The sequence below is a fragment of the Folsomia candida genome, unplaced genomic scaffold (assembly GCF_002217175.1).
Source record: "Folsomia candida strain VU population unplaced genomic scaffold, ASM221717v1 Fcan01_Sc013, whole genome shotgun sequence".
NCBI lineage: Eukaryota > Metazoa > Arthropoda > Collembola > Entomobryomorpha > Isotomidae > Folsomia > Folsomia candida.
The window spans coordinates 879286-897882 of NW_019091205.1; the positions used below are offsets into that span (position 1 = coordinate 879286).

The window sequence follows — 18597 nt, forward strand, 5'->3', positions numbered from 1 at the left end:
TGAAGTAATGCGCATCTAACATGTTTCAGATCTAGGAAAAGATTCTATATACAAGTTGGAAATCAGGTTTCACAACATGCATGGAATTTTGTTGGATAAAACTATATATTATAACACTCATGGTCCATTTTATGTCGATTTGGAAAACTACATAAAATTTAAGGAAATCAGTTTCTGTGAATCTGTGTCATTCTCGTCTTTAAGAAGTTTAGATATTACACAAATATTTTAAATTTTTTCAAGTATTTTGCACATTAGTTGAACCTGTTGCTTGATTCTATCGCGACAAGAATACTTCTGTTGTAAACGTTAAAAAAAATTCAATCCGACATGATTGTCTTCTACTTCTTGCTTATAACAGTAGCTTTTGCCAGTAGCTCTGAGGTATGCTCATGCGAATCTGTAATAAGTGACTCGCCACCCAACTACTTCGTTCCGTGCGAACTTAGCTGGCACGCTATCCGCCCTGGCAACAAATTTTACAGTAAATACCCAGTGGCCCGGGTTAGTTACATATATAAAGAAATAGACGGGTTCAACTGCTATACAGACGATTCGGCAGTACTGATCAAATACGGCGCCGTTTTTGGCGCCTTGGTCCCCGAAAATGTGGAATATTATTGTGAAACGAAAATATCACCTTCCTGGTTTATCTTCCCCAGGACGGTCGATACTTCAAAAGCAACAAAATCTCAGAGCGACGGGAGTTTGATAGCATCAACTAAAATATTGATTACTCCGATGGGGCAGGAGATGACTTTTTTGGAGGTTTTTATGATGCTAAAAAAATTTGAATATGATTTAATTATTTGTAAAAAAAATATTTAAATTTTATAAATATTTTACTCTAGGCGAACATAACAAGTCCTACGGCACCGTGGCCGGCAACAGTTGGAATTACCGAGTTCAAATCCATCCCGCCATCCAATACGGAATGCACCGTATTCTACACGGCAAGTCCTGGCGAATATGGTGGTGTCGACTACTTGGAAGTTTTCACCTTGTCGGCGTGGGTGGTCGAGTGTGGCGATGTGTTCAAAAATTCGAGTAACAAGATTCCAGATTCCGAACCGTATTTTTGTGCCGGGTTGGAAATTCTGAACAAGGAGAGGCCATATGGAGCATTGGCTAATGAAATCAATGGACGGTGCGTGAATGACAAGTATGTACGGGAATCACCGTTTCCATCAGGGACCTGGGATTTCTTGCCATGGGAAGCGCGTAGTTTTGAGCGGTGGCCGATGATGTGTCAAAATTTGGGCAATGAGTTAGGTCGGAAGGAAAGCGATGATGGACTTGGATTCGTAGGGTTTGTAAAATTTAGGGAAATGATTGATGAAAATCCATACGTAGTGGTGGAACAATTTGATATAAGTCAAATACAGGGTTAGCAGCAAAGTTTGGGTGTAATTCAATTTATTAAATTAATAGTTTGGTAATTTAATATTTACATAAATGTGGATAAAGTACAATTTACTTGTCGAATTTTTAAGGTTAATAAATGCTCCCTGGAAATATATGATTTAAAGTGAAATAAAAATTTGTAAGCTCTCGTTTTGATTAAAATGTTAAGAAGATTGTTAAGTATTATTTTACAAGATACAATAATATCCATTCTGATGTGTTCTGCTGGAAAGATTTTAGTTTTGTTGGGAGTTTAAAGGACTTGTAGGTATTATGAAATCTGATGAATAAAGATGAAACTATTGTGCTAATAAAACGAAATTAAGGCTACTGCATACGTTCATGTGTAATGGTGGTTAATCATAATTAATTTCAGCCTTGATTCTTATTCGTGCAAAAAGTAAGACGGAAATTTCATCCACTCTAAATCTTTAAAATGTTGCAAACAGGGTGAGCAATTCGGCAGCCTTTTTGCTATAAAATTATGCCGTTTTGTAATGCCGAATTGCCGTTTTCTGTGCCGTATTGTTTTCTTGTGGGTGGTCAAATATTGAATGCACAAAATAGTTAAAAAAATATATGTAGTTTAATTATTCCAATCGGATGAATTGAAAACTTTTTAAGTTACTCGTAAGTAATATTAGAATTACATTTCTGTAATGCTAATCACATTGCAAACTCTGAAATTTCATATTTTCTGGGATAACTTTATTTCTGCTCATCCTATGATAATAATTATATCGAATAAATATTCTTAATTCACTGATTAATTATTTTCTACAATTTAATTCACGTCTTAGTATTCCTCAAATTTCAATTCGGCAAAACGGCAATGCGGCATGATTTTTTGCTCGGCAAAACGGCAGTTTTCGGCACGGCACGGCATTGCCGGAATGCCGTTTTGCCGTGGCGAACCCTGGTTGCAAAATGTCACGACTGAACGACGAACTTAGACGGCGTATTTACATTCCCAGAAATACGGTAACAAAATTATAAGGATGCTTAGAACAAAAATACAGTTTTGCTCTGCATTTAAAAATCTTTCCACAATTTGTATCACATATAGTTGCTTAATAATATAAAGGCATGTAATTAGCCGGCCGGTAGAAATAGTAAAATTGTCCACTTAAAATAGTAAACCCACATAGAAGTACTTTCACCCATTAAAAATAGTATTTCACACCATATTTTGATTACCCTCATATACATATTGCATAATTATTTTAAATGGCATTTTTACATTAATAACCGGTGTGAAAAACTATTTTTAATGGGTTAAAGTACTTCTAGGTTGGTTTACTATTTTAAGTGGACGATTACACTATTTCTACAGGGGCAATAATAATGTTCCCAATGTAAATGGGGATTTTTGCGCATAGAAAAGTTGAATCATATATTAACAACTATTTTTGTGACGATTACAATGTGCCCGGTGTGTCCACCAAGAAATTTGTAAACATATTTATTTTATTCCCTGTACAAATATTTGTTTCAATTGATCATCTATGGCTTAAAAAACCCTGGTATTTATTAGATTTCTACATAGATACTAATTTAAGTTGAATCTTAATCATTAACGGATTTACTAATGCTACAATTCTTCCCAAGTTCGGTTTTCTTCAACACAACTACTCATTCACTTTCATGTGTTTTAGAAATGTCAGGTTCAGTATTCTCTGTTTGCGTTCTATCCTCTTACATGTTATCATTATTTTCGGCGGGGTTAAACGTTTTTAATTTGCAGTTCGCCCTCGGTTTCCAATTCAGGTTGTCATGCCCTCGTTCATGCCTGGTCAGATGTGTCTTGACTTTGAAGCCTTGTCCACAAATGTGGCAGACGTGTGGTCGGTTATCCGTATGAACGTTGTTTTTGTGGATCCGCAAATTTTTCCCGTCTATAAAATTACATGAGTAATTAAAAAAATCTAGTAATTAAATGATGCAAAGTTTGCAACTGGGTAGCTTTTATCGCAATGACTTGGCTAGGTTATTCAACTTTTGTCTTATAGATAACTTAACTAAAGCTGTTTTTTAAGCCAAATCACCAGGAAACAGTCTTTTTGTTTAATAATGTGTTATACACAATGCGACACCATAGCCATAACAGAGGAGTATTTCGGCTTAGTGTTCGAGAAGCATAGAAATGTTAGAAAAGCTTAAATATAAAATTGCTTTTTGTGGGCATATCTGCATTTTTGCTTTTCATACAGACTCATATTTTAATTTCTTACTGCTTTTTGCATGTCGCGAAATATAAATTGGCGTACTGCGTGAATTCATGCTGCAACTCTTAACAAGGTGTCCACGAAAGCAATTGAGACACTTTGGTTTTTTTTACGAATTGCTCACTTTCAACTTTCGTAGGAAACTTTCTATCTATCGAAAAGTTCTGAAATTTCAACCACTAACGGACATAGGGTTGGAAATTTTAAAAAAATCAAATTTCATAACCGCATGCAAATTTAACCGCCAAAAAACCAAATTGTCTCAATTGCTTTAGTGAATAGTATAGATCTAAAAAGCAAGTTAAAGCAAAAATGATACATCCTTTCAATGAGCCGGCATACCGAGTATGCACACAAGTAACTTCAGGACCTTAAAATGGTTCGCCCTTAAAATAATGAAAGTCAAGTAATTACCGAGAAATTCTTTTCCACATATGTCACAAGAAACCTTTCTCTCTTCTTCAGTCATATGCCGTGCTCTCATATGTCCGAGAAGCAAAACTGACGTAATGTACGATTTTCCACATCCTTCCACCTCACAGTAGAAACGTGGAGGGAGTACGTAAACTTTTTCTGGGTCAATTTGCCCCTCCTCGGTGTTTTCTGTTGGTGGCTGGATCTTGTTGCGCTTCCGCATTTGGTAATTCGGGTCGGCATGTCGTGCGATGTGAGCCTTAAGTAGGCGTTGGTATGGAAACGCATGGCCGCATATAGGGCAAGATAAATCTGGTTGATTCTCATGCATCCGAATTTTGTGATGACGCACCATAGTAGCGTCTGAAATAGTAAAAAAAAGTGGGATTATTTGGTTAAAAATTATTTCGCATGGGGTTAGAGAAATAAAAAGTATAACTTATAAAGAACTACAAATTTTTTTGGGATTTTGATAATTAACAAACATAACCAAAAAAATGTTAACGTTTTTTTAATAAATTTCATAACATTACTAAAACCTAACTACCAAAAAAAGGATGTGTAAAACGCTGGTTATATATTCGTCAACTTACTTGCAAATATTCCATGACAGATGTCACATTTTCGTCGAGTATCTTTATGGAAGCGGTTGATGTGTCGTGTTAACACGGTCTGCTTCCGAAACGCCATCTCGCAACCATCCACCGGGCATGGATAGGAGTCTAATTTTCTTTCATGTATTTTCATGTGACCGTGAAGAAGGTCCAAACCACGGAATCCTTTCCCACAAGTGGAACAAAGGTAGGGACGTTCGCCCGTGTGTTTGCGGACGTGCTGTAAGTATTTCCTGCGGAAGTTGGAGCCATACGAACAATGGTCGCACTTGAAACGAAATCCGATAATGACGTTCTTTTGTTTGGGGGCTTTTCGTTTCTTCCTTTGAACAATGTTTTTCTGCTTCGGCACCGTTTTACGAGCAGTATCAGCAACAATAGATGGACCAAGGCGGATGTATGGGTTTGGAAGGTTTTTTTCTGGTTCGGTGGAAGGAATAATATTTAAGGTAGATTGAGATCCCAACTCTGTGTTCTTATTTGGATTGATGACAACTTTGGACTCTTCTGAATCTACGGTTTCTTCAAAGTCAGAGAAGGGTAAACAATCATTATTGTCATCGTCGTCGTCTTCCTTAACACCTGCGATAGTGGCGGCATTAATTGTCATGTTGCTTATCGTTGCGTCATCCTCGTCTAAACTTTCATCTGCAAAAACAGAGATAAAGATAGTGAAAGTTCATTTAGTAATATTGCATGAATATTTAGTGCACTGAGGAGCACAACAATTATTGTTTTTTAATCTCTATCAAAGTAATAAAAGTTTCAATTCCAGATTTATAAAGGTGACAAATACCAAATGTATGACTAGATAAATACGAGAAATGCAAAAATTATTACCACTCTGCTTCAATGGAAAGATATTACTTTGCTGCCCTAGAATTTTCATTTCTTTTTCGTCTTCGGAAAGTCGATCTCTTCCTGCTAAGGTCTCCGAATTCATCTGAAAATCATTACTATTCACTCCTATTTCTATGTCGTCCACCACTTCAGTCTTTATCGCAAAGTATTCATCTATTTGCGAATTCTCTACAAAATCCGCTTCTTCCATCGGATCAGAATTGTGATCCTCTTCAGCCGTAGAACGACATGATTGACTCAAAATTTTGTTACGAGAGACTCCACCCGTTGACTTCTTAGCAACTCTGTTGACCAAAATTCCAGCACCACGTCGACCAAATCGCAACGAACTGGACCGAAACGATTTGGAGGGTGGCTGATTTACAATCCCTGTAATAAAAAAAATGTAAAAGTAATCTCAATCAAGTACACATAAATAGGGGTTGCTGGTCTTATACATAGATAAATATCAATAATCAACAACTTAATTACTAGTGTGATAGCATAATTCTGCAAGAATTAGAAAATTTCCAACCCAATTATAAATCTGATCTGTACTGCAATTATTTTTTTACTAGTAACATTACATCCATAGCAGTTATTTGGGAAATTACATTATTTATGGCTTTCAGTGCTTACTAAGAATTGTCACAATTGCTAAAAAATATATGACTACCGGCTGGTAATAAAATTATGTAACTATAAAATCATGATATGTATGAAAAATTAATTACCTTTCTTTTTTGGCAACTTATTTAATTCCACTATATCGCCTTCATCCTTCTCCAGTAAATTGACATTTGTACAATTAACCAGCTTCTGTACAATTTCCTCTAGGTCTGCCACCCTTCTTGCAAGACTTTGAAGTGTAAGACTATTTGTTATTAAGGGTCGCTGTCCCGTTATATTTTGTCGACCCATAATTTCTTAATGTAGGAAAATATAGGTGTGCGCTTGTACTTAAAATAAAGAAATAACATAGCATGATTAAAAACTTTTTTGTGTAATTATTATATAAATTATATAATCAAGAAATTAATAAATTACGGTATTGGAAAGTTTGTGAATCACGAACGAAAATATGTAACTGCAGTCCAGCTGAGGTAAAAAACAAGACTGACTGCCGCAGGTTGGGATGGAGAGAAAATCACGCAGGGCAAAATGAGCAATGTACATATTTGACAAAGAAATGAAAAGCTTCACTTCTTAACCTTTCGTCATACCTGGTAATAATAAATATGCGTAGTCTGACAAAGGCTATAAATCCTACATAATTTATCCTGACCGATAAATTATACAAATTTTCAGGATTAGTACGTATATAAAATAAAAGTATTTCGTCATAGGAAATAATATAACCTCCAACATTTCTTGTCACCTGCAAAATGCAGTATAAGAAGGTGCATGAAATGCAAATATTTAAGTCCAAAAACTGCAAAGAACTAGAAAAATAAAATGAACTTCAATTTTCGATTTTGAAATATTTTGTGATTTTTAAATTTATCCCTGACTTCAATTTCACAACATGACATTTTCATTATTTATAATATCTACAATCTTTATATCTTTAGACAATGACAGGTGGAGTAGATACGGTGATAAGTTTATAAATATATTTAAACGGCGAGAAGTTTTTGTTCGCAGAGTGAGAAATTGTTTTAATTTTGCAACTGCATTAAAACAATAAATTGGGTGAAAGCTTGTCGAAATATCTGAAATTGGAAAATTACTAATAAAAAGTTTGCACGTCAACACAACACACCAAGGTATAAGGAAAAACATGTCAGTTACCCCGAGTACTAAAGAATTGTCGAATTTGATATAACCATTTAAACATATTTCGCACGGATGGTGTGTCAGAGTGTCAAATATTTGTCCTAATTCTTGTTTACATTGTTTCCTCGTTTCCGCAAGTTGGTGACGCTTCAGACATCTTGCTACTCGTTTTTCCTGTAGAATAAAAATTTGAAATTTCCAAAATTTCGTATTTAAAACGCAACGAATCCCTCACCTCGTTTGTAATTTCGACTGCTCGATTAATCCTGACCAAAGCCCTCACTATAGCCCAAGCAGTACTTGATAATAGTATCGTAATGAATATAAAATATTCTTTATGCCCTTCTTTCACCACGATGCATGCGACACACATGGATCCAGCGGCGTAATAGATGGACAGTAAAATCGAGAGGAGTTGTTGTCCTGTGATTATTTTTCCACAGTGCACCGCTTGGTGACGAATGTCGTAAATAATATTATGCCAGTCTTGAATTTCATTGGGTAAAACATCTTCCCCGCCAGGACTGCATCGCTCACTAATAACGTGACGCATCTGGAATTAAAGGAATTATTTGATATATAGGGATACAAATTTCCTGAAAGGTTTGGAAAACCACTGGGTTTTCCTAATAAGACCATTTCCCCCATGGTTTTTTGGGTTTATTTAAGTAGTCAATTTTTTAGGATTTGTAAATCCCACCCACCGATTCCGTTATTTGAACCGAATGGTATACCCCAACTATCCAAAAATCTCAATATGAACCTAGGTAGCAAACCCTTGTACAGATTTGTTCTTTTTTAAATAGTAACTATTTCTATTTAAACGGTAAGCTTGGGCATCATTCAAATTTTATGATTCAATATCTAAACCGTAGTTCATGATTAGTGTTTCCTTTTTTAACTAAAAATGCAAACCGTATGTCGTAAAAACGGCAAGCTTTGATTCATACCTTTGCAAAAGATGTCTTGATACAATCAAACATTAAAATGCACTTTGCATCTTCTGCCGCACTACAAACAACGGTAAGTGACATGTACAAAATGTTCACTAGAGATGCTGGAAAATATTTCGTAGAAATCATCTTGTATGCCAGTAATCCCCCAAATGTTAACAATGGGATGAGAACGACACTGCAAATTGTACGGCTAACCCGCAAAGATGGTTTGTTTTCGTCGGCGAAATGTTCACATCGTATATTCGCATCGCTAATTCTTTCTTGTATGGTATTCCAAGTGTTTAACCATTTGCTAAATTTTTTGGCTGTCCAGAAACTCAGGAGGTATTCTAGGATTACGTCGACCGTAAAGGTGACTTCGAACGATAAGAAAATTATGGTGAATATTCGATTCGTAGAAGTTCCACTGGTTACTTGGCGAGGTGTAACGTGATCAGGCCACCTAAGAAAATTTAATAAAGTATTTAATCGTATTGGACAAGTTTTACCATGGTCAATGTATTATAACGAGATCAAATTTTGCTTAAATTTTTCAGAAGGGCTAAATGCTGCCCATAGTATTACTCAGATAAACCTACGTACATGTACGTGCGCCAACAAACCTGGTGTCAAAAATTTGACCTGGTTTAAATATGCCAACGATGGGCATTTTGTGACTTACGTATCTCCCGGGGGTATAATTTGCACTCCAAGACTACCGAATTGTAGGAGACAAAATGCAAAGAAAACGACATATAAGAACGCCAACAAAGTCGAGATCCAGGGACATTTTTGTGCATTATAGGAAACGATGTTTAAATTAAAAATGCGCCCTTGGTGAATAGATAGTGGACATTTTCCCAAGTATTTTAGAAGTTTGATGAGACGAAGGAATTCGGCGGTAAATCCAGAATTTTGATTGTTCTTTGGTTTAGCTGATTTTTTTGGATGGATTTGTTGATTTTTTGGTTTTGTCGAAGTCTCGTCGGTCCTTGAAGTTATTTGGTGTGGATGCATTGTGCCTGTGGGAAAAAGAATGTCGGTGAATTGGGACTGATGCGAGTACATGAGAGAAATAAATACTGAAAGATGCTTAGGCACAGCGATTCTCTTACGATGTGTATGTTATGGTGTGTGTATTACAATCACATCATTTTCTTCAATACAGAGTATGGTGACAAATTTTTCGTACTCGCAATTTTTCGATGAAATTGAAGAACGCAGATATCAAGAGGTCTTTAGTATCCAAAGTTAATTGGTATTTGCAGACTAAACTATGTAAAGGGTGTTAATAAAGTCCGATCCCATGAATTTTTTGGAGCGCGGTTGTTGCAAATTCAGCTGGAACTTTTGAACCAGTGAAGTTATTTATTTCAAATTTTTACCATGGGAGGAACAACTAAACGTGTAAGTCATGAGCATCTTAGAGTTAAGATACAAACATTGCATCAGCAGGGGTTTAAACCTGCAGAAATTGTGCAAAAATTGGGCTGCAGCCGCAGAACTGTTTGGAAATGGAAGAACAAAAATTTTGTCCACGACAAAAAGCGACCCGGGCGACCCAGAAAGGTGTCACCTACCACAAAGAGAATGATTAAAAACAGACTTTACAAGAAAACCGGTAGTTCATTACGTAATTGTGCAAGGGAGTTAAATGACTCAAAACGCTATAAAGAGAAGAAGAAGCAAATTAACTATGTGACCGTGCAAAAATTTGTGAAATCTACGAGGTGGGGTCACACAGCTTACAAACTAACCAAAAAACCTCTCATGTCACAAAAAAATATCGATGACCGTCTGAAATTTGGAGAACTCCTTCAGAAAAGTGGCCATTTGAGTGAAAAAAGACTTGGTGAAGAATTGCGCAGTCACATCCTTTGGACTGACGAATCTATTATTGAGCTATATCCAAAATTGAACCAACAAAATGTTCGTTACAGGACAGAAAACAAATCGGATGTACCATCAAGAGTAGTCCCAAAATTCGGGCTTAAAGTTATGGTAGCGGGTGGATTTTGTGCACGTGGCGTGACTCCTCTACATATCATACCAAAAGGCCAAACAGTCAATGCAAAGTATTATATGGAAAAAATATTACCTATCTATTTCGATAGCATGGGGAACAAGGAAATATTTCCGAATGAAAGAAAAATAGTTTTCATGCAGGATGGTGCTACAGCCCATACAGCAAAAGCGAGTTTGAGTCTCATCAAGACGCAAGTTTCAACGGTCTGGAGCAAGGGGGTGTGGCCCGGAAACAGCCCAGATTTGAATCCCCTGGAGAACCTGTGGTCCATACTTAAGGAAAATGTATACAAAGAACCACAACCCCGGACGAGGGAAGAGCTAGTAAAAAAAGTTCAAGATGTATGGAATTCGATTCCCACAGACACATTAGAAAAATTAGCACAGAGCCTTAAACAAAGAGTTGAGGGCATGGTTAAAGTAAATGGTAACAAGACCAAATACTAAGGTAAATATGTCGAACATTTTTTGTAAGTATCACGGGTAGTTTTTTTTATACTAGCCTTCACTTTTTTATAGGAAAAATGGGATCGGACTTTATTAACACCCTTTATGAGATCCTTACATATTGAGATTGAAAGAGTAAATTAGATATTAAGTTCAAATGCAGAGACTATATGGAATTAGAATCTTGTCCAGGCCCGGATGTTTGACTAACGGGCGAGGCTCATTTTCCGGAAATCGTGTAATTCCTGTAATTAGTATTTGTTTACTTACCGGGTCATTTTTATATTTATCTGATATCATAATGTCCTCTATAATTCCATTTAATTTGACAAATTTGAAATTATTATATAAATTTAGGCACATACTGAATGCATGAACAAAGGTAAAAACGACTAAGGCTGGTAGGCATTTCATGTCGGACACCTACTTAAATATTTATATATGTACCAGGCCACTAAACATGGTCCACTGTGGATGTATGACATACATAACTATTTATATTAAACATCTTATCTTGCTGTACATAGACATGTACGCAACTGGTGTCTCCTGCCGATCACGATATTGCCTGGTTATGTCTGGAAATCCAGTCTGTCTTACAGAACACTGTCCTCGTTATGTTGTAGCAGCAGAGAAAGCCTTGGAGAGCACGGAGTTAGTAGTCTTTATACCGTCGTCTTCACCACAGTAAAGCAAAGCGAAGTCTGACTAACACATGTATTTATTTATTAACAGTCAAATAATTTTGTTCAGTGGTGTAAAATACTGTGTCGAATTTAAGAAATTGACTTACAACTTATTTTTAGTAACCAGGTAAATATTATATTTTTTTATAAGCAAAATTTAACCTACTGCATTTTACAGGGGCATTCATCTCATTTTTTAGGGTATCTTGGAAGGTAGAGTAAAGAATTTTAATAAATTCAAGACATGAATTTCTTGATAATTTTGGAAAATATATTTACACATTAAACTTAAATGCAAATTTTACACGCAGCCTAATATACAATTGTAGTAGACTGTAATTTTGGCAAGATGATATTCCCAATATAAGTCGAGCAGTTTGCTTAATTTTGTTTGTAAGATGTACATAAGACTCGATTTTTTCTTCGGGTTTCTGGATATTAAAAAAATCGTTTTGTTCTTAAAGTCTGAAAAATTCGACACTACCTTACCAATTTTCCGTAGAAATCTCTTATGGTTAATTTACAAATGTATATTTACTCTTATTTAAAGAGTATGAGCGAAATAATTAATCAAAAAACAATATTCACTTCACCCTGTACAAAAAATTATCTTTTCACAAGTCATTTCTATAATTTGAAATATTCACATAATCTTTTATATAATTTTCAGGAATTTTCGTCTGCAATTTTTATACTTATACAACCCCTGCCATCAGTAAGTTAGCCTTCCGTAGCAATGTCCATCCCACAAGGAGGTGTGGCAGCATTGAGAGAAAAGGCGCGCAATAAGCCAAAGCCCATATCCAAATTTGAAGAAAACTGCCCCCTATTTACCCAAGCGTTGAAAGACGAATTGGTTAAAATACTAAACCCCAAAGCTAATCAGGAAACTAACCTACATGACTACCAAATTAAAGCTGTTCTCAACACTGCCGAACATTTCGGCAAACCCTTAGATCCCGATAGGAATGAGAGAAGTGCTGCTTTAATAGTTGCTCCACCCGGGTCAGGAAAATCTGGAATGGTTGCTCTTCTTCCATATGTCCTCAACTCCCATAAAGTCTTGGTACTGACCCCGTCTAGAATAATTTCAGAACAAATAGCTGCCGATTTTGGTTACAAATTTGACGGGAAAGGCTTACCATTTATTATAAAATGTGGCCTATTTAACGTAGAAGATAACTATGAAGTCATGCTGGAAACTGTTCATCTCTGTGATCTTAAGAAAAACAAAGACATCCAAAACGGACAGAATCTTGTCATTGCGAAAGCACAAATATTCGCTGGTAGAGCGAAAAACAGTTTAACATCTGACAAGTCGAGAGATGACGTTGCCAAGGTTTTGCAATCATTCGACACCATCATTGTGGATGAAGCGCATCATTGCACTGCTCAAACGTGGGAAAATGTTATTAACTGTTTCGAAGGGAGGAAGATAGTGTTTCTCACGGCAACTCCTTTTTCCGGTAATGAGTCTTTGCTCAGCATCCTTGGCGACAAGCTTGAAGAAGTTTTTACTATTCGGCGCGCAGAGGTGGAGGGTGAGACAATATACTATATCGTTTTGTTAAATGTTCACTCCTTATTACATTTATGGCTAGATTTTGTTAGTGTTGGTGTATTAAAATGAGATCAAATACTTAGCTTGGTAACGTGCAGATCTGAATAACACCACGGGCAACTTTTGCCTTTCAGAAAACTTGAAGCAAAATTTGATCTCGTTATAATATACGGTTAATTACACTCTAAATAATATGGTAACAAAATTTGTGATTTATTACCGCTCGTGACTATATATGTCTTTACCGGCCACGGTAGAGTCATATTGTTACCACCGGTAATACATAAATCAAAAATTTTATTACCAGATTATTTAGAGTGTAAGTACCGAATTAATTCTGCTTTATTTATTCACAGGTGTCACAATTAGGAAATCTGATTTTACCTTTAATCCAATGAAACACAAACCTTTCGATGATCCAGACTTCTTTGGAGACCTTCGTAACGATATTGACGAAGCTCTCGGTAGACATGTGGCCCAAGAAAATAGAAATGTTGGTGAACACTCACCCCAGGCCATGATCTTGGTCACAACGATGAAACAAGCAGAAGAAACGGCCGAGGCTTTAGGTCGGGATGCCACCTTCGTGATATCAGCTGCAGAAGGGGACGCCAACTTGAAACAGTTTAACAAGGGAGACAAGAAGATTGCCGTGGTGTGCGGAATGCTGCGTGAAGGGTATGACAATTCTCGTGTCACGCTCGTAGTCTTTATTCGCAATTGTGGCTCACGCGTCTTGTTTGAGCAGTTTTGTGGCCGTTGCATCAGAATGAATCGTAACTTAGCAAATGTGACAAGGTCTGAGATGGGTAAGGATAAAACCATCGGGACTATCCTCAGCTACCAATGTTATCCAGGGATTAAAAAATTCTGGGAGGAAAGAGATAAACCAATTGCCGATGTGGAACCCGACTACGAAGATAATGGTAACGATGAGTAGATCGAAGGATGGGAAATTATGATGTAGTAAGAAGAATTAATTAATATTATTATGATACAGATTTAATTTAATTTCCAGAATATAACTGATCCAATAATTTATTGGTGGGGATAATCAAATCCAATATTTTTACCTTAGATAGTTTCTTATTAGTAGAAAGAGGAGAGAACGAAGTGGAGGGAGACCTTTGTTTTCATTGTTTAAATGAATTCAGGAGCTCCTCACATTCTTTCATCCTTGGTGGTAGGTGATTTAAGTTGTTTACTGGATGGTTTGGCCTTGTCAGCATACATATGTTATGCTTAGTTTGTGTAAATTCTTCTACAAGTGGAAAAAATATTATTTTTCGACCGATTAAACTTGTAATTTTTACCCAGGTGGTGGTAAACGTGTTATACAAAAACTAAAAGTTCTTTTGGATATTGTAAAATTGTTTGTAATATTTTGTACATCACTTAATAATCGGTAGTTAAGCTAATTGAGGTGATAAATTTTGCTAGTAAAGAAGTAATAATATGAATGAAATTCGTGTTTATGTATAAATTAGTGGTGTTTTACTATACTATTTTGTTTACCAATTTAGTTACATCGTGCCTGTTTGGAAACAAATTTTTTAAAAATGGAGACAAAAAAGGTAACCGAATAGTACAGATATATGTCGTATATTAATGATGATTACGAATGAATATGTACATGGAGGGTGTTAAATCGTTACATAGGGGGAACAATTTTACTACATTAAAAAAATATCAAAATTTTGTCATATAAATTTATCTTTTCATGAGGTGGAGTTGATAAAATTTTCAAACTTATTTGCGAAACTTACTGCTTGTGATACTTCAAAAATATGGTGCTAATGACGATGTTGTGAGTGATGCAGTAAACATTGTTTCCTTTAGGTAACGACTTAACGCCCTCACTGTATATTGTTTGATTATCCTAACACCAAATTTTTGTAGTACAGACTTATCTGTATTTATAACGGCTTAAGTTCCGACGGGTTAAAGAAATTGCTATAAACATGACAAAGACCAGTGAATTATGTATATCGACTTTGAGGACAGTAGGTGAAGTTTGTTGGCCAATGTCAGTAAAACAAATTGGAATGTCGGATTGCTCTCAAGGTTTAGTTCAAATTGACTGAATTTATTTGTTTTGTTTCATATTGAAGTGTATCGAGCAGTCTGCTCCCCTCCCCGAAACAGAATGTGTCAATCGTGACTTGGTCGCTGGTCATTCTGGTTCTGTCACTAGGGATGACGACTTGCTTGCCGTGGCAAATCCAGAAACTGGTAAATTGCACTAGAAATAAGTAACACGACATTTTGGTATATTTAACATGCCGTTTTAATTTTTTAGCTATGGAAGACCTCTTGTCTCCGCAGGAGCTCATTGACTCATACGTCACACCCCGTGATAAAGTCTGGACAGCTAAGGAGAGAAGAAAACACATGAAACGATGCAAAAACTTTGCCGCCAAGGAAGCCAGGCTTAAACTGGCATATGCTAATAAACACAGAGTAAGCCGATATACGTAACAGGCTTATAGAGTGTCCCCTATTTCGATTTATAAGGGGAACAATTTTTAGTACAATGACCTGAGTTACCACATGATGTTTTAAACATTAAATGAAAAAAAATTCCTTTTTATTCTATTGTTGTCAAGTAAAACTCGCAAAATTTTGGGAGCAATTAATTTTGTGCGGTAACCAAGGTTATTGTAGTAAAAATTCTTCCCTTATGAAACGAAATAAGGGACACTCTGTACATCTATTAAGAAGTGTTAATAATAAGTATATATTTATAACTTGTGTAGCAAGAACAGATAGAAATTGCGGAAAAGGAGACGGCACTCAAAAGGAAGGAACTCATATTGAGTAAGTTTCGTGGAAAAAAGGAGGAAAAAAAGAATAATTATGGACAACCCATATCATTTGATGCACAAATGCGACTAGCAACTCAAAACGTATTTCCGAAAGATGATAATGGTGAGATGTTTAATATTTTTTAATGTGGCAATATTTATATGTTAGACAGTATATGTTAATTAGCAGGACAACGCAGTTCCAATAAGAAAACGGGTAGGTTATTGTGAAATTTATGGCGGAAAAGTATCAAAAAAATGAAACTGTCATATTTCTTGATCTCTAGGTAACACCAAGGTACCAGCTCGTCCGGTGGGAAAGGACAAGCCGTCCGTCTCTTCCTCATATAGCAAGGCAAACAAGAAATCTTAAGCGAGATCAAGAACTTGTTAAAAAATGATATAAAATTTCGAAAAGTTCCTATTTCAATGTTACAACCGAAATTGTAATTTTTCTGGTTTTTCGTTTATAACTTTTTTACTAACTAGAATTTTCTACAAATTAATTAGATAATCTTGTGAAAATCGTATGCATATCGCTCGTTGCTCAAACAAGAGATATCGTATTTTTTTCAAAAAGTTCCTATTTCAATGTTACACCTTGTATTTGAAAACTTAATAAAGCGTTGAAAGTGCCTAACCTTTACGAAAAGTAAAATGAGAAAATAGAGATGTGATTATCAACAACACTGGAATAGTAGAATAAGTGGATGTAAACCACAGTTTTGTCTTATATACATAATTTAATTCAAATGATTAAATTGTATGGTTTCTACCTATTTATCAGAGCTGGCCAAATTACATGAAGTTCGAATTACAAATTACAAATTACAATTACAATCCTAATTTTCTTCAATTACAAATTACAAATTACAATTACATTTTACTAACTTAATTCAATTACAATTACAAATTACAAATTGTAATTGAGAAAGTAATTGAATTACAAGTGTAATTACAATTACTTTGACCATGCTAAAACCGCTGAATTCATGTTTTTCTCTTCTTTTATCAGAGGGAGCTTGTGTAATTTGTAATTTGGAAAGTAATTCAATTACTCAATTACAGCTCGTTTCATATATCAAATTACAAATTACAAATTACACCTTCCGAATCATTGTAATTGAAATTACAAATTACAACCAGAAAATCAATGTAATTGAAATTACTAATTACAATTACTAATTGGTAATTTGTAATTGTAATTGTAATTGCCAATTAGTAATTTGGCCAGCTCTGCTATTTATCAATTGTTTATCTGCAACTGGATGATTTAAAGTGAATTTTACGATACAAATGTGTTAATTACCGTAGTTTCATTCGTTTAAGTTGAACATGACTTCAATCCAATTATATAAGTATTTCTTTGGAAACCCTAGGAAAAATATTGGAAACTAAATTGCATTCTTCCTACATGGAAAATAGACAAAGTAATATTTTCAATTTAATTATATTTCTTACAATACTTTGTCAAGAAACTGTATTGTCAAAATTTTTAAGAAATCAATACTGATTTGTCTTATATAAATGGGTCATCGTTACGGGTTCATTAGTTTCACTGAAATCCAATCTACTATTTAAATTTGCTTAGTATGCTAAACTTTGAATTTAGGAAAACCCAACTTATATTTTATTCTTGAATAAATAAGTTATTATTTCATAACTGTAGATGTTTTCTTTACTGATGGTACGTACATATATCCTATATTGCCATATCGTCGCGAATGTTTAAATAATATGAATATGTGCTCTAGTTCATGTGCAATTAATGATTTTTGGATCCTTGAAGAAAATCGAGACAGTTTAATAAAGACAATAATTATCTTGTTTTTCTAAGGCGAGGCAAAAAGTAACCATGTACCCTGGTAACAAAAAATTAAAGCATGGTTACGGCGAAGCCATAGTATGCATTTCACATGGCATCTCAGAATTTCGCGCTCGGATTGTGGGCGAACGGTACGTCGTAGAAAGATGCCACCAGCAACTTAAATGCACAGAATTCAATTAGGCAACCTGCGTTTATCTACCCAGCCCTTACAAAAATCCCCTTCATACAATTTTTTCAGATTTAGTGAAAATTTTCGGACGATCTCGGAATTTTTCCAGGGAAAGCAAAAATCTGCGTCAGGGGATCGAAAGATTCTTAAAATAGCTTCAAAAATGCTATGGACCACATTCAAACCGGACGACGGGTTACTGAGATATGTTCGATAAAAGCGATAATTTTATGGGGTTGCTAGGTGAATTTTCGAGCTATCTCTAAATTTTCAGGTGAAAATTAAAAATCTGAGATAGCAGATCAGTTGGTCTTTTAATTTTCCATAAAAATGCTCCAGACCGCATACAAATCGGTCGAGGGGTTGCGGAGATAAGAACAGATGTGTTTGGAAATTCTGACGTTTCTAAGTAAATTTTGCAAGGATATCGCAATTCTGCAGAAATAATTCATCCTTATTAGTTATAATCTTAGTTGACATGAGAACCTTACTGACAGAGTTCCGTTTCATGCACCTTTCGAGTATTTCGTGCATGCAATCTGCACGAAATGCATGAAATGATGGATGGAGCCACTAGGCGCATATGTGTTAAGTTAACTAGTCAATGCAATAAAAAGACATTCAGAAATAATGATGGGCGATGATATTACTAATGTCACCATAAATTGGCGAAAAGCTTTCAATAAACCTCATTCAGAAGGATTTTCCGAATTTGTTTGTGAACTATTCTGGTTTGTTCCAAGCAACGGAACTATTGAGAGATGTTTTTTTTATAATGTACACAGTGATGGTAAAAACCAATCAAAGTGGTAAAATTTAAAACAATGGTCGTTGCCACTTAAAAATTTGAAAATAAAACCCATTAACAA

The 18597-nt window shown here is 35.4% G+C and overlaps 3 protein-coding genes across 10 annotated transcripts; 1 reads left to right on the forward strand and 2 right to left on the reverse strand.

Annotated features, from left to right (window-relative positions):
• Positions 1-2816: 2816 nt before the first annotated feature.
• LOC110855791 (zinc finger protein 287) lies at positions 2817-6686 on the reverse strand. Its single transcript, XM_035856386.1, has 6 exons — positions 6545-6686; positions 6232-6456; positions 5498-5887; positions 4637-5305; positions 4044-4406; positions 2817-3299 (listed from the first exon to the last, which is right to left on the reverse strand). The coding sequence occupies exons 2-6, from the start codon at positions 6416-6418 to the stop codon at positions 3100-3102; spliced, it is 1809 nt and encodes a 602-aa protein (XP_035712279.1). The 5' UTR covers positions 6419-6456; positions 6545-6686; the 3' UTR covers positions 2817-3099.
• A 322-nt stretch (positions 6687-7008) lies between these two features.
• Positions 7009-7775, reverse strand: LOC118437459. Its single transcript, XM_035856469.1, has 3 exons — positions 7509-7775; positions 7289-7447; positions 7009-7209 (listed from the first exon to the last, which is right to left on the reverse strand). Exons 1-3 carry the CDS (start codon positions 7644-7646, stop codon positions 7156-7158), a joined length of 351 nt encoding a protein of 116 aa, XP_035712362.1. The 5' UTR covers positions 7647-7775; the 3' UTR covers positions 7009-7155.
• A 3542-nt stretch (positions 7776-11317) lies between these two features.
• Positions 11318-16827, forward strand: LOC110855792. 8 transcript variants are annotated; one of them, XM_035856410.1, is made up of 7 exons: positions 11318-11493; positions 12037-12907; positions 13284-13853; positions 14451-14501; positions 14832-14953; positions 15039-15159; positions 15227-15237. In XM_035856410.1, exons 2-5 carry the CDS (start codon positions 12103-12105, stop codon positions 14855-14857), a joined length of 1452 nt encoding a protein of 483 aa, XP_035712303.1. In that variant the 5' UTR covers positions 11318-11493; positions 12037-12102; the 3' UTR covers positions 14858-14953; positions 15039-15159; positions 15227-15237. The 8 variants fall into 8 exon arrangements, with proteins under 8 accessions (XP_035712303.1, XP_035712302.1, XP_035712304.1 ...); XM_035856413.1 differs by lacking the exons at positions 11318-11493; positions 12037-12907; positions 14832-14953 and adding exons at positions 15684-15855; positions 15919-15948; positions 16019-16827 and having other exon boundaries at positions 13688-13853; positions 15227-15387; XM_035856414.1 differs by lacking the exons at positions 11318-11493; positions 12037-12907; positions 14832-14953 and adding exons at positions 15684-15855; positions 15922-15948; positions 16019-16827 and having other exon boundaries at positions 13688-13853; positions 15227-15387.
• The last annotated feature ends 1770 nt before the right edge of the window (positions 16828-18597 follow it).

Coding starts and splice junctions, on each gene's coding strand:
- LOC118437459 (XM_035856469.1), bottom strand. CDS start 7,646: ATGTGTGTCGCATGCATCGTGGTGAAAGAAGGGCATAAAGAATATTTT. Junction 7,448..7,508: donor CAGTCGAAATTACAAACGAG/GTGAGGGATTCG, acceptor TTTATTCTACAG/GAAAAACGAGTAGCAAGATG. Junction 7,210..7,288: donor ACAATTCTTTAGTACTCGGG/GTAACTGACATG, acceptor TTCCAATTTCAG/ATATTTCGACAAGCTTTCAC.
- LOC110855792 (XM_035856409.1), top strand. CDS start 12,103: ATGTCCATCCCACAAGGAGGTGTGGCAGCATTGAGAGAAAAGGCGCGC. Junction 13,854..14,450: donor ACCCGACTACGAAGATAATG/GTAACGATGAGT, acceptor TTACCAATTTAG/TTACATCGTGCCTGTTTGGA. Junction 14,502..15,038: donor TAAAAATGGAGACAAAAAAG/GTAACCGAATAG, acceptor TTCATATTGAAG/TGTATCGAGCAGTCTGCTCC.
- LOC110855791 (XM_035856386.1), bottom strand. CDS start 6,418: ATGGGTCGACAAAATATAACGGGACAGCGACCCTTAATAACAAATAGT. Junction 5,888..6,231: donor TAAGTTGCCAAAAAAGAAAG/GTAATTAATTTT, acceptor TTTTTATTACAG/GGATTGTAAATCAGCCACCC. Junction 3,300..4,043: donor ATGTGGAAAAGAATTTCTCG/GTAATTACTTGA, acceptor GTAATTTTATAG/ACGGGAAAAATTTGCGGATC.